This window comes from Melanotaenia boesemani, chromosome 2, assembly GCF_017639745.1.
Source record: "Melanotaenia boesemani isolate fMelBoe1 chromosome 2, fMelBoe1.pri, whole genome shotgun sequence".
Lineage (NCBI taxonomy): Eukaryota > Metazoa > Chordata > Actinopteri > Atheriniformes > Melanotaeniidae > Melanotaenia > Melanotaenia boesemani.
Window position 1 is genome coordinate 10750319 of NC_055683.1, and position 14614 is coordinate 10764932.

General features: G+C 41.1%; 1 protein-coding gene across 1 annotated transcript in view; it reads left to right on the top strand.

Moving 5' to 3' along the window:
* Window positions 1-8693, top strand: part of LOC121653898 (NLR family CARD domain-containing protein 3-like) — a 36738-nt gene extending 28045 nt beyond the window's left edge. Inside the window, exons 7-8 of the mRNA XM_042007659.1 lie at window positions 7848-7897; window positions 8029-8693. Of these exons, the coding sequence (XP_041863593.1) occupies window positions 7848-7897; window positions 8029-8576 (598 nt within the window). The 3' untranslated portion in view covers window positions 8577-8693. The remainder of the gene's footprint in view (window positions 1-7847; window positions 7898-8028) is intronic.
* Window positions 8694-14614: the final 5921 nt, after the last annotated feature.

Genomic DNA, 14614 nt, shown 5'->3' on the forward strand with positions numbered 1-14614 from the left:
TTTACTCTACATGACCAAACAGCTCAGTCAGTTTGTAATATCACAATTAAAACTGAAGTAAAATATTTGGGTATCACCATCACACAAACACAAGAAATAAGAGAAAAAGAGAGCATGTAAAAAATATAGATAAAAATAAAATCTGTTCTTAATTCATGGCTTCAAAGGGACACAACTATATGTGGAAGAGTGCTCCTAACTAAGATGGAAAGTTAGTCAGGTTATTTATCCTGCATTCTCACTGGAAATCTCTGACAAGATAATCCAACAGATTAACAGCATTCATTCCAGCTTTTTTTGGAAAAACAAATGCCACTATATAAGGAAAGCCGAGTGAAAACCAGCAAGGATGGTGGTGTAAACCAGGGGCGGTTCTAGGATCAGAGGTGTAGGGGGGCTGAGTACCCAGACAGATGCCCGGCCAGGCTAGAGAAATTTCACCGTCTTATATATTTTAACACAATTTCATTCCCACATTTGTGAAAGAAAAGCAAAACACTTTTTGGTAAATTATGTGACTAAACCATCAATTCTGATGACGGTTGTTTAAATGCTGAACCGCAGCAGAAGAGGAATGGATGGAATCATAGTAGAAACTTATTGTAACTCTAATTTCTGGAGGAAGACAACTCATTCTGATACAGCAGCTCCTCAACATACACATAAAGAAGTATGGATGTTTCTGGAGTAAACCAGCCCCCTATAGCAAGAACCAGAAATACCAAGAATGGACCTTGGGTTTATTTTTTGGGCTTTAATTTGAAATTGTGTGAAACACACACTATGTAAACACATTAACAGAAATGGAGTTTTACAATCTATTTATTATATAATACATCAATAAAAATACACTAAAACGTGCTTGACATCTGCTAAATAATAATGGCAATAATTGTAATATAACACTACTACTACTACTACTACTACTACTAATAATAATAATAATAATAATAATAATAATAATAATAATAATAATAATAACACAGTTATAAAAAGAGAAACAACCCTGCCGATGGTACCATGTCTGCATGTATGCTATCTTTGTGTGGATACTGCAGATTATTCCTTGTATGTCTCCTCATTGGTAAATCTGTGGATTACTTTCTGGTGTTCAACTCTCTCTTCTTACCGGTTTCTTCCTGACCTTCCTCTCTCTCCTCTCCTCCTTTTTCATCTCTCGCTCTTTGGACTGACGATCATACACAAATAGATTTTATTTAACTCGGTGAAAACATTGTATGAAAATGAAAAATACTATTAAAAATACTAATAATTAAAGTCCTCTCTGCTCCTCTCTCTATTTGTACAGTCAACCAAAATGCAAATAACCGAACGATGTGTTTTATATCTAATAAGAGATAAAAACACTGATACACTGATCCAACTTACAACAACTTATTACTTATTCTTGATAGACACACCATTTGATCTCACACTTTTACCTGAACCTGGCTCTGTTTTACAAAAATAACATTTTATGTCCATGATGAGTCTGTGTGTCTGTACACACACACAGACACAAAACCAGGGTTATAATGTTAATGTGCATCCAGTCAGTTAGCTGGTCAGTAGCATCTTGGCTTTAATATGAACACATGCACATACATAACAGCAGCTTCTCTCATTCCAGTTCAAACAGAGGACAGTGGTACTGACCACTGCTAACGTTTCTTAGCTAGAAAAACGTTGGCTAACTCCTACCTACCAACATAAAGAGTAACCTAAGCTTAAATGCAGCAAACATGAGGACTGCTGATGATAAGAATGTGTTGGTATTGAGTGGTAGAAGTTAAGAATTGTGCCACATCTCCTGGTTTAAGCCAGGTTCTTCCACCACTACAGCAGACACTCAGGAAGGCAGCATCGCTCTGTGCAGAGAGCTCAGAGCCCGAGGTGGGGAAGGCAGGTGGGATCACACCATTTTAGAGAAAACAAGAATAATATTTTTCTTCTTAAAATATTATGTTTCAACCAAGCACAGTATGGTTTTTACACATTTCTAGTTTGTTAAATAAAACTAGAAATGTTAGGGGTGCTGGGATTCAGTTTAGGGGTTGTTATGTAGATAGATGAGCAAACCAGTTGGTTTAGGTGCTTTACGGTAAACAAGATGGTGTATGGGTCAGAATACAGGGAGGAGGCGGATGGAGTATCTTTATCTTGAACTGTGGGTCCAGCTCCGTTTATTTACAGTAGTTCAGCTCAGCAGTGTCATACCAGTCCTGCACCAACAAGCAGACATCAGTCAGTAACTGGACTCAATATTACAGGCTGTGTTACACAAGCATGATACACACAATACCCTCAAGCAGACCTGCACTAAACAGTAACATATAAACCAGCAGGTCTGAGGATAAACATCCCCCTGCCTGAAGAAGCCCAAGCAGCTAACTGGTCCCCACATAATGTCAGCATTACTATTAAGGAGCGTCTCGCTGGCTGGACTAATCCAGATGGAGCGTTGGCGCCACCTGGTGGCCAGCGCGGGTATACATCCACGGCAGCATGTGTCGCTCACGCTCTCCCGTCATGAACATGGCACCGTGTCTCCTTTCCCCCCAACAAAACCCTCACCTGCACCGTGGAAGAACACGGATATCTAGGCAGACTTATGGAAGTGTCTGCTGACTAACACCCATACATCCACCTAACAGAGACTCCGCCCTGTTACGGGTAAATGTCTGAGCTTAACTTCGCTCGTATCAGATAGAACTGAGCCAACAGGAAATCCTCACTTTCCTCATTGACTTAACACTCAGGATAATGAACCAGCTGACATAAACCTCTGTAGGACGTCTCACGTAGGCAGAGGAGAACTTCTACAGCAGAACTCGTCTGCTTCACTCGTGGCTAAAACCGGAACGAACCCCAACTCTACTACGTCACTTCCCTCCCACCGTCACAGAGGCTCAGTCCAACACCCACAACCCAGTCTTTACTACAGGGGCTTCAGCCCCCACAATGGGCTAGAAACGCCTCTGGTGTACACGCCATAGACTTTGCTGTAATGAAAGGAGGTTTAAAACTTAAATGCTTAAATTCCTTTACTAGACACAGAGATTCTTTCTGGTTCTGCATTCCCAGGGCATCCATCCATCCATTTTCTTCCGCTTATCCGGAGTCGGGATGCGGGGGCAGCTGCCTAAGCAGGGAAACCCAGACTTCCCTCTCCCTGGCCACATCCATCAGCTCAACCGAAGGGATCCACTGGCGTTCCCAGGCCAGCCGAGAGATGTAGTCTGTCCAGCGTGTCCTGGGTCTGCCCCGGAAGGAGGCCCCGGGGCAGACCCCAAACGCCTCAGCACGGAGGCGTCCAGGAGGCATCCTGACCAGATGCCCGAGCCACCTCATCTGGCTCCTCTCGATGTGGAGGAGAAGCGGCTCTACTCTGAGCCCCTCCCGGATCACTGAGCTTCTCACCCTATCTCTAAGGGAGAGCCCGGCCACCCTGCGGAGGAAACTCATTTCGGCCGCTTGTATTCGAGATCTCGTTCTTTCGGTCATTACCCACAGCTCATGACCATAGGTGAGGGTAGGAACGTAGATCGACTGGTAAATCGAGAGCTTTGCCATTTGGCTCAGGGCAGTTTTCCAAAAAATGGGAGGTACTGACTTTGTACTATGATGTGACGATGATGTACGCAAACTACCTGCAAATGATCAGATTTCCACCAGCAAGTTCACCTCTACTGGAAGTTATTGTTCTGCCATCATGTTACACCACACAATACACCCCTTTGGAACAACCGATGCATCCTATGGAATAGAAAATCAATGTTCTTAAGGACTCGGATGGAAAGGGAATCTGGTCTATCACCCACCTAATGGACGATACAGGTGAACTATTAAATGATCCAGATTCCTGTAATTAACTGAAATTTCACTGCACAATTCAAGAGTATAATAAAGTTAAAAGCAGTTCCCATTACTGTGAGAAGAATGATCCAACAAACCAGGGAGCGTTCTGATATTCCAGTAGAACTGAAGCCGCTCTGGATCAGCGGCGACACTTGAACAGTTTGACTTCAATAACAGATTCATTGGAAACGGCTTAACAGCCACTATTACCCTTTCCACTTAAAAAGAAAGGACATTCTTAAGGACGATGATACAGAAACATCAGGAAAAGAAGGAAAAGATATTTGTCTCATCCACTTCTACCTACAACTAAAGAAGTGTCTTTAAAATCCTAAATGGAATATTCCCATCACACAACTTCCTACATGAAAAATTTAACTTGGAGAACAACTCATGTGGATTCTGTGAGACAGAAATGGAAACAACAGAACTTATTTTTCTACTGCAAACAAGCGTATGAATCTCGGACGTCTTTCAAAGTGGCTTCACTCAGAAAATATCCCAGCGCCCCTCTGAATATGTGCTGAGTCACTGCTGGAACATTCAAGGAGAAGAACTTGGAATTTCTTGGGAATAACTTGATCTGCTGGCCAAACATTTTATTCATAGATGTAAATCTGCCAGAACTAAACCCACTTTAATGGTTGAAGAATGAAGTGAAAATCTTCTCAGAATGTCTTTGTAGAAAATGAAAAGAAGCCAAAGACTTCTTTCCTGGATGGACTTGTTCATGTTACTAGGCTGAGACCCACCTGCTGTTTGTTCTTAATCCCCTTTCTGTTCTCCTTTATGTTATTCCTCTGAGTTCAAGAGCTGCCTTAACACATAGAACACGGATAACATGGATATAGTGGCTTTTCCCACATGTTTGTAGACATGTTGTAAAGCAATAAAGCTTTATTAAAAGCAGCTTGTTTTCTGGTTCCAGACAGTAAAGCATGTTGGAAAGAAGGTGAGAACGATGTTCTGTGCAGAACAACTCATGAAATGAACATAGAAGGAAGAACATCGTTACTTAGTTTGAACCAAAGAAAAAAATTATGCACTTTTGTCCATCTTTATATTTTAGGAGGAAAATTCCACATCCATAAAAGTACATTTCACAATCCAACAGCAGCATTTAAGCTGTTTCTGATTGAAGCTGATTTTTACTTTAAGTCTCTAAAACTGATTTCTAATCAGAAATGCAGATCAATAATTAATATTCATTCACAGCTTTTCAGCCAATAAACTCTCACAAATACTATTATTATATATAGAATATTATGAAGTCTGTCACGCCAGTTTTTCTTTCATTTCTATTTGTTTACTTTCTATACTTTATTTTATTTTCTACTTTATTTTTCCTCTTCATTCCGTTTCTTTCTTCATGTGCATCTTGTACAAACTGGACTGGATTTACTTTCACTGTCTGTTTATTGTTTGTCAGGTTTGAATAAAGCATAAAAACAATGAAGACACAAAGCCAATAATGTGAGACAGGTCCAGTTTCTCTGAACATCTGATGACGTTCAGCTTTAGTTTCACAGCAGTTCTCTCAGAGTTTCTGTCATACGTGTTGTTTTCTGCAGCCTGTCAGGATGTCTGATCACAGAGGAAGGCTGTGCTTCTCTGGCCTCAGCTCTGACCTCCAACCCCTCCCATCTGAGAGAGCTGGACCTGAGATACAACCATCCAGGAGACTCAGGAGTGAAGCTGCTGATGGCTGCACTGAAGGATCCACACAGACTCAGGTATGGAGAGGCTGCTGCAGCCACACAATGTCTGATAGAGGAGGAAGATCTGCAGACGTTTTCTCTGTCCTTCACTCAGTCCTGCTTCATGCTGGATATGAGTGTTATATGAACCATCACACATGTAGGAGCATTTTTCCTTTGCTCACAGCAGATATGTGAGTAGGAGAGTCTCCAAGGAGAACATCTGCAGGAACAACAGTGATAACTGTCTGTTGCTCAGAGTTTCTTCAGTCTGGAAACATCTCTGCAGGTTAAAGGGACATTCTGTCATAGAAACATCTTTTCTGTCCTCTGACCCTGGATCAGACACAGAGATGCTCCAGGAAATGTTAGCTTAGCTTAGCTTAGCACAGATATTTATAAAAGCGTGTGAACAGTCATGTTCTTGTAAAGTTCTCTTTAGAAATCAGTCCATGTGGAAATGTGCACGTGTTGATCAGACCTGTATTCCTACCTCTGTATAGATACATTTAAACACATGATGGATAAAAAGCTTCCCATGAATGATGATGCTCAGTGATTCTCCCACTTACTGGAGGCTCCTGATGCTGAATCACAGCAACAGACCCACAACATGAATTTAGATCAGACACATATAGAGCAGGAAGTATTCTGGTCCCTGAAGACTCGTTCCCTCTAGATTCTTTCATTCATGTCGTCTTCTGTTGGTGCCGGTGCTCCGTGCAACGTCACACATGAGTGTCGTTGCAGTTTTTATCAGTTTCCTTCAATTAGCTGCACACAGCTGATCACAATGATGGAGACAGTCAGTGGAGCCCCTCCCCCTGATCTGATCTGAAAAGAGGAGTTAGACAGGAAAACACAAGTTCTTTACTTCTTCATGCTCCTGAAGTCTGGCTTAGTGTTTGATGATCTGGACTCATAATGAGGACATGAATGAAAATGACTGAGAGAGTCACTGGATTTCTGTCCAGACTTTGTCACTTTACACTCAATATTCACTCAGCAGTCACATGACTTAAATGTAGGTTGTTTTACCAGAAAATGCAGCGTCATGCTAAAGATTTCAGACCTGCCGGTGGACTGGATTCCTGTGGGACTGGATCAGGAGTCTTCCTGTATCAGTGCTGCTGATCAGTGGTGTAAATAGATGATAAGGACCTACTGGAGCCACTAGGAGGCGGAGTAGAGCCCTACTGTCCCTTAGGAATGGACTGATAACCACTGATAATGCTGCTTCAGTCATGTGATAACGGCTGGATCGGGTGCTGGAGGAGGTGATGGAGATGGCAGGGTGTGTGTGTTGTGATGAAGATGATGATGTTACATCAGGTTTCCTGGTTAACGTGAAAGGACTCAGTATGTTCACAGCTGATGTTGAGGAAAGATGAGACAGACTTTCCTGAATCCTGTCACATCCTGTATTTCAGCAGCTGCAGCTCCATGTCTGACCACCAGAGGCAGTCTAACCTCTCCTCTTCACTCAGGACTTTAGAGCTTTGATGATCCCATGCTGCTGATTCAGTAATTACTAATTCAATCATCCATCAGATGATCAATCAGCTTCAATAACAGTGTAGATGTTGGAGTCAGTAGAAGCTGGTGATGTGGCTGCACTTCAAACTGGAAATGAATCAGCAGACTGGATCAGATGTGGAAGAAGTGTGGTGAGTTGATGCTGCTGATCCCTCTGATTTGTTCCTGCTTTAGAAAGAAACGTGTTTGTGTCCACACAGCAGCAGGATCTGCAGGAATAATGTGAGGGAACAAATCCTCAGTGTGATGATGAAGCAGCTGTTAGTGGTCAGTAGGAAACAAGCGTCACAGCTCCAAACACACACATCATGGCCTCAAACAGAGTCTCTGACAGTCATTTAGCTTCATGTGCAGGAAAAGAACCACTTTAACATTTCCCAGCTCAGTCACAACAAAGAATCTGAGCCAATCTGCTCTGCAGAGGAGATTATTGTCAGAAGCTGATCAATAAGACTTCAGGGCAGAGAGAAGATGCAGCTCTTGGTTAGATCAGGAGTTTCTGCAGAGTTCTTCATCTGTGAAGAGATGAAAAGGAGAAGATGGTTGAAAGAAGAAACTGGGACTTCCACAAAGCAGTTTTCTTGGTGTGGGTGTGGACCAATCAGCTTCCTGATTCTGCTCCTTCTAGTCTGGAGATGCTCCAATCAGGTGGACGTGTCCAGATGTTGGACTGTTCCTTTCTCAGTGTAGAACAAAGTGTGTATGAGAGCCATGTAATGTCCATGTTAGCATGCTCTGACCCCGTCCTCCTTTCAGGGTGGAGCCTGCTGGAGAACCATGGTTGAGACCAGGAGGTGTGAGGAAGTGTAAGTGTGTTTTTCATTGGATTCATCACATTCAACCATCTTCACACTGTCCCATCACTCATTCATCAGTCAGCATCAAAGTGTCAATAGATCAATAACTGCAGCTGGATTGTGTTTGTTCTCTCCATCAGATTCCTGTCCACTCACCATCCACATGGACACAGTGGACAGAAACCTCAAACTGTCTGACAACAACAGGAAGGTGACACGTGTGAAGGAGCTTCAGTCATATCCTGATCATCCAGACAGATTTTTCTGTCCTCAGCTGCTGTGTGAAAATGTTCTGACTGGTCGCTGCTACTGGGAGGTCGAGTGGAGAGGAAACGTTTTTATATCAGTGAGTTACAGAGAAATCAGAAGGAAAGGAGACATCAACGACTGTTTGTTTGGATACAATGATCAGTCCTGGAGTCTGAGCTGCTCTGATGTTGAAGGTTACTCTGTTTGGCACAATAACATAGAAACACGCATCTCCTCCTCCTCCTCCTCTGTCTCTAACAGAGTAGCAGTGTATGTGGACTGTTCTGCTGGCTCTCTGTCCTTCTACAGAGTCTCCTCTGACTCACTGATACACCTCCACACCTTCATCACCACATTCACTCATCATCTCTATGCTGGATTTGGGGTCTTTGGTACCAGGTCTGGTTCCAGGTCTGGTTCCTGGGTGTCTCTGTGTTGAGTGTAAAGAGTGTGATGGTAGCAGAGAAACTCTGACTGGTGAACAGATAGTTCAGTCTGTACATGTCTGTCTCTTTCACTCAGAAACATCTTTTCAGATTCATGGATTCAATCAGTTTGTGTGTGAAACTCTTCTAAATGGTTCCTTGGAAACTTCTTCCTCTTCCAGTCCTTTAAAGATGGAAGCTGTGCTTCTTCCAGGATCCACATGTTGTTTCCAGTCAAAGCTTCACACTAAATATCATGATGTTGTGTTCACTTCATGTCAGCTGCAGTTAGTTCCACTTCATGATGCTGGAAATGAAAATCCTCCCAGTGTTTCACTCTTAGTTTGTTTGCTTCATTCTGACTTTATTTGGACTTTCTGACATTTTCACATGTTGAATTAAAGATTCATTTTCACATCACAAATTTCATGTTTTCCTTCATTTTTCACCGCAAATGTTTGACTTTCTTCTTGAAATGTAGAATTTAAAGAATTTTCATTAAAACTTTCACAAATAAATTTTATGTTTATTTTCATTCAGATTATTTTAGACCTTTTGTTAAAATATTTGATGTTTAATGAAAAATAAATATGATGTAATTTCTCTTTTATTACATTTCATGTGGTTTGATATTTTCTCTCAAATTTCATTTTGTTTTCTTTGTTTTTACTTTTTTTTACTCTAGTAACTCACTGGAATTTTATTTTTGAAGTTAAAATGGTTTTAAATCATGCTTCATTTCTTTATGTCTAATAAATCATTTAAAAAATTATTTCAGTTGTGACTAATCTTGAATCATTTGTGTTGATGATGACGATGATCTAGGCCTGTTGCGATAAATTTGGCTGGGCGATAAATTTTCTCAGAAATTATCGTGATTAGCGATAACATTACGCATAGCAACAATGCTGTCATTTTGTGGCCATTTTTAACTAATATAATGACAATGCCATAATAATGCAGGTAAACCCTTTGAAATATCAATACACTTTAATTTCTAAAGAACATTTTATACTAGAACTGGAATAAAATTTAAATGACAAAACAAAACCAATAATTATGATAAAAATTAAAGTCTGTTCTGTAAATAAAACTGCTCTTCAAAAAATATATTAAAAAATATTAAACATGGGGCTCAGACAGGAAAAACTGTCCATACCATTGTATTTAAAAAGTAGAAAAGTGTCTGTAAAGCTGAAATATCTCCATCATCACTGTGTGTCAGATTGATCTATGAGCACGACGAGCCTCATCTTTTTTCACAAACGCTGGGACACTGGCCCAAAAGTAACACGGCCCACTGGGAATCCTCCCGAACCTCTCAGTTAGCAGACATTGCTCTTGATGTGTATTTCAGCATGGGGTTTAGCGTGAGAGCGTGAGAAACCACTCAAATGCGTGAGTCTCATGGCCGATGCATGACAGTTGACAGCCCTGTAAACAAATGCGGCGTACCGGCTTGCACAGGTTAAGTGACCTTGTTTGTGGAGTCCCCCAGGGATCTGTGTTGGGGCCAAAACTATTTATTCTCTACATAAATGATATGTGGAAAGTCTCAGATACATGAAACTAATCCTGTTTGCAGATGATAGCAGTATTTTATGTCCTGGAGAAGACTTGCAGCAGGTTCTGGAACAATCCCACAGGAAATGAAGGAAGTAAAAAGATGGTTTGATTGAAATGAATTACCAGTGAATTGAAATAAAACTAAGATGATGTTGTTTGGAAGCTGTGGTACAGATGCTGGGAGACAAGTGAAAATAGAGGATGTAATAAGTGAAAGGGTTTATGATTATAAATTTCTTGGTGTTATTATCAACTACAGAAAATGCTGGAAGTCACATATTAAGTTTGTTCAGACAAAAATAGCAAGAAATACTGCAGTTCTGACCAAATCTAAACGTTTCTCGGATCAAAAATCACTTTATATTCTGTAGGGGAGAGTGGGGTCATTTGTGCCAAGGGGCAAATAGTGCCCCCCCCCCCGTTATCTAGAAAACCATGGAAGAAATTGGTCATGTGACCACATATTTTTCAAGCGGCATCCATTTCACTCATCCTCCAAAGAAGGGAGACACATGGCTTGAGAGGGAAGCACATTTAATTTCAACAAACAACTTTTTACCCTCCAGAGTAAAATTTTTACAATGAAGGTTTTTGATTGCTGTGTTTAAACAATTATGGACAACTCTGAAAATAGTTTACACACATTTTAGTACTTTAGTAAGCGACACCATGAGTCTATACAGTTAGCATGATGCTAGCTCAAAACATCTGGGGGATGCATCTTTTTCAAAATGGTGGGCTTGGGGTGATTTGTGCCAAAGGGCCTGGGATACCCCATCTTCTGATTATTTACTATGTACTACTTCATTTGAATTTTATTGTTAATTGTACATTGTATTCTTACCTTTGATCACTAAAACTATGCAGCATTCTTAATTTTAGACCAAAATCCATCATAACACACAAATACAAACATAAGACAGACACGGTTTCAGCTCCTCTTGAGTTGAAAAGAGCAGTGAAAGAGGTGCAACAGGGGAAGAGTTACGTCAGGTTGGAAAGGAATCTGCAGGATGACCATAAAAACACAAAAAATAGGAAAAATGAAAAAGTCAGGCTATGAAAAACAGCAGTTGCCAAACAAGTCTTCAATGAAAACATGGAGAAAAAGCCAGCTGACCACATGAAGACACTAGCAGCAATGTTTCATGGCATAGGTGTCATGAAATGCTGTGAACAACAGTATTAGGGCCAAACTGAGAAAATATGTGGAGGATGATTTTTTTTTTCTTCCTGCATCACATAGAGAATAAAGTAGAAATGTGGAGAAAAAGTAGATATGTGGAGAATAAAGCAGAAATGGTGAGAATAAAGTAGAAATGTTGAGAATTGGCTGCCAGCACTGTCTCCTGTTTGTGTGCTTGTCAGTTTGCTCTTAATTTACATCCATTTTAGTGCGTTTTATTCACTTTTCTTTGCTGGAAAGTTGACTAAGGAAGGCTTAATCTAAAATCCTCCATAAAGAGCCTTCCGTGTGCTCACTGAATTTTAAAATCTACCGGCTTCCAGCAGCTGCAGTCTGGATCCTTGCTTGCCTTAGCTCATCGGGCCTTCCATAAACTATAGCCTGGATCTCTACTGGTCTCAGCCTAGCCTCACCATCTATAACCTGGATCTCTGGTAGTCTCAGCCTGGCCTTCATCAGCTACAGCCTGGATCCTTGCTAGCCGCAGCTCAACCTGGCCTTCACCGACTACAGCCTGGATCTCTGCTAGCTTCAGCCTGGCCTTCATCAGCTACAGCCTGGATCTCTGCTAGCTTCAGCCTGGCCTTCACCTACTACAGCCTGGATCTCTGCTAGCCCCAGCCTGACCTGACTAAAGCCTGGATCTCTGCTAGCTTCAGCCCGGCATTCATCAGCTACAGCCTGGATCTCTGCTTGCTTCAGCCTGGCCTTCATCAGCTACAGCCTGGGTCTCTGCTAGCTCAGCCTGGCCTGAATACAGCCTGGGTCTTTACTAGCCTCAGCTCAGCCTGGCTTTTCGACAGCTACAGCCTGGGTCCCTGCTAGCTTCAGGCCTTCATCACCAGCTACAGCTTACATCTCTGCCAGCTTCAGCTTACCAAAGCCAACCTGAAGATTATCTAGCATTCTCCTGCAGGTGACTCCCCATCTCCCCTCTTTTTTAATCCTTCACTTTGAATCTGGTGAAATAATTTAACAATGATTTTAACTTTTGCACTGTCCCTGGGTTTCTTGCTTCTTCCTGGACCAGCTTTCCACAACTGTGGTGGTGTACCCGAACAAGTGCACCACCAATCTTTGACTTTGCCAAATGCTATAACAATTGCCTGGTCTTTAGAAACTATTGAGTCGTGTGAGTTGTCAGTGCCCCTATGGATATCCTCCTGTTGGGCAGTCTTAAAAAATTTTAACCAACTTCGCTTATGGTGTATTTTTGTCTTGAAAAGATGTTTCACCTATAGTGAAGTCAATTTCTATAACAGTGGGAAGTCAGTTAACACTGTCACTGGGTCATCTCACAATATAAAACGAAGAATTTTTATATTGCTTTTACTCTTGCTATCAGGCAATGTACAACCAAATCCAGGCCCTGTTTTAAATAACATTAGTACTCCTGATGAATTCAGAGCCAGGACAGGCCTAGGATTACTTCCTTTAAACATTAGGAGCTTGCTCCCCAAACTAGATTCCGTCAAGATCTGGATTCAAATAACTAATGCAGATATCCTTATTTTATCAGAAACGTGGCTAAGTAAAGCTGTCTCTGACAGGGATATTGCTATCAGTGGGTATAATGTCTTCCGGTGTGATCGCCCACGAAAAGGTGGAGGGGTGGCTATATACATAAAAAATAAATTTCACGTTACCTTGCTATCTTCTCTCTCCATCACCAAACATTTTGAACTCCTTGCCCTGAGGCTTGAATTCTCCCATGGCCAAGCTCTCACAATTATAGGTTGTTACAGACCTTCTTCTGCCTCCCCTGAAGCCCTCGACTCTCTTGCATCTTGCGTGACTGGGCTCAATCCCAGTGAGCTTCTTTTGATGGGTGATTTAAATCTTGACTGGTTCACTGCCTCGTCTGATAATCTTAAAGCTTTTTGTGACTCACTAAATTTAACTCAATTGATCAATGCCTCAACTCGGCCCCATATTAAAAACCCATCAAAATCTTCCTTACTTGACCTTATCTTAACAAATGCTCCCCATAAGTACACGGATACAGGTGTATTTGCGAATGACCTGAGTGATCATTGTACCATTGCAGCTATAAGAAATTCTAAGCTTCCAAGGTCTAAGCCCAATATTATATGTAAAAGAGATGTCAAAAACTTTTGCATCTTGGCTTTTATGCACGACATAGCTGCCTTTGAGTGGAGTAGAGTTTCTCTTTTTGACGATGTAGAGTTGGCTCTAAAATACTTTTATGACGAATTCCAACGAATAGTCAATAAACATGCTCCTTTTAGAAAATTTAGGGTGAAGGGAAGAAATAATCCATGGTTTTCCTCTGAAACTGGAAACTTCCTCAAAGAGGGAGACATTGCTTGGGCCAGGGCCCGGAAAACAAAGTTGGAAGTAGACTGGCTCAGCTTTCGCCAGCTTAGAAATAAATGTACTTCGCTTATTAAACGTGTTAAGTCTGATTTTTATCTGAATGAATCCATAAGGAATATAAATGACCCTAAAAAGTTTTGGCAAGTCATAAAATCTTCTATAAGTCATGTGGCAACTAATGACTTGCCAAGTTTTTTAGTTACTCAATCAGGTACACTGACCGACAAGACAGCTATTCTTAATTGTTTTAATGATCATTTTATTTCTGCGGGGTCTTTGTTCGAGTCACTACACCCTGAATTGAAAAATACTGGTCTGCCCAATGTAAATACACCCTTGACTCCACATGCAGTGAGTGGTCCCATCACTTGTCCTTTCGAGTTCATGTCTATATTTGCCTCTGAGGTAAAAAATAAACTAAAGAGGCTGGACACAAATAAAGCAGCAGGGCCTGATAAAATTGAATCCCTTTACTTAAAGTTGGCTGCTGATTTTATTGCTGAGCCTCTCTGACATATTTTTAACCTGAGTCTTGTGAGCAATAAAATTCCAAAAATTTGGAAGTCAGCCTTCGTTCTCCCCCTGCTGAAAGGGGGCAAACCTACAAATGTAAACAACTACAGACCAATATCCAAATTATGTATTTTAGCCAAATTGTTTGAGAGGATAATCAGTGACCAGTTAAAAGAATTTTTAGAATCGCATAATATTTTATCTCCACTCTAATCTGGTTTTAGAAAACAGCACAGCACTGTTACAGCTACTCTGAAAGTCCTAAATGACTTAACTGAGGCTCTGGACAGCAAAAAATATTGTGTAGCTCTTTTTATTGATTTATCAAAAGCATTTGATATATTGATATATTTGATATAGTAGACCACAGATTGTTGGTACAAGCATTACATCACACTGGCTTATCTACACATGCAGCTGCCTGGTTTGCCAACTACCTATCAAATAGAA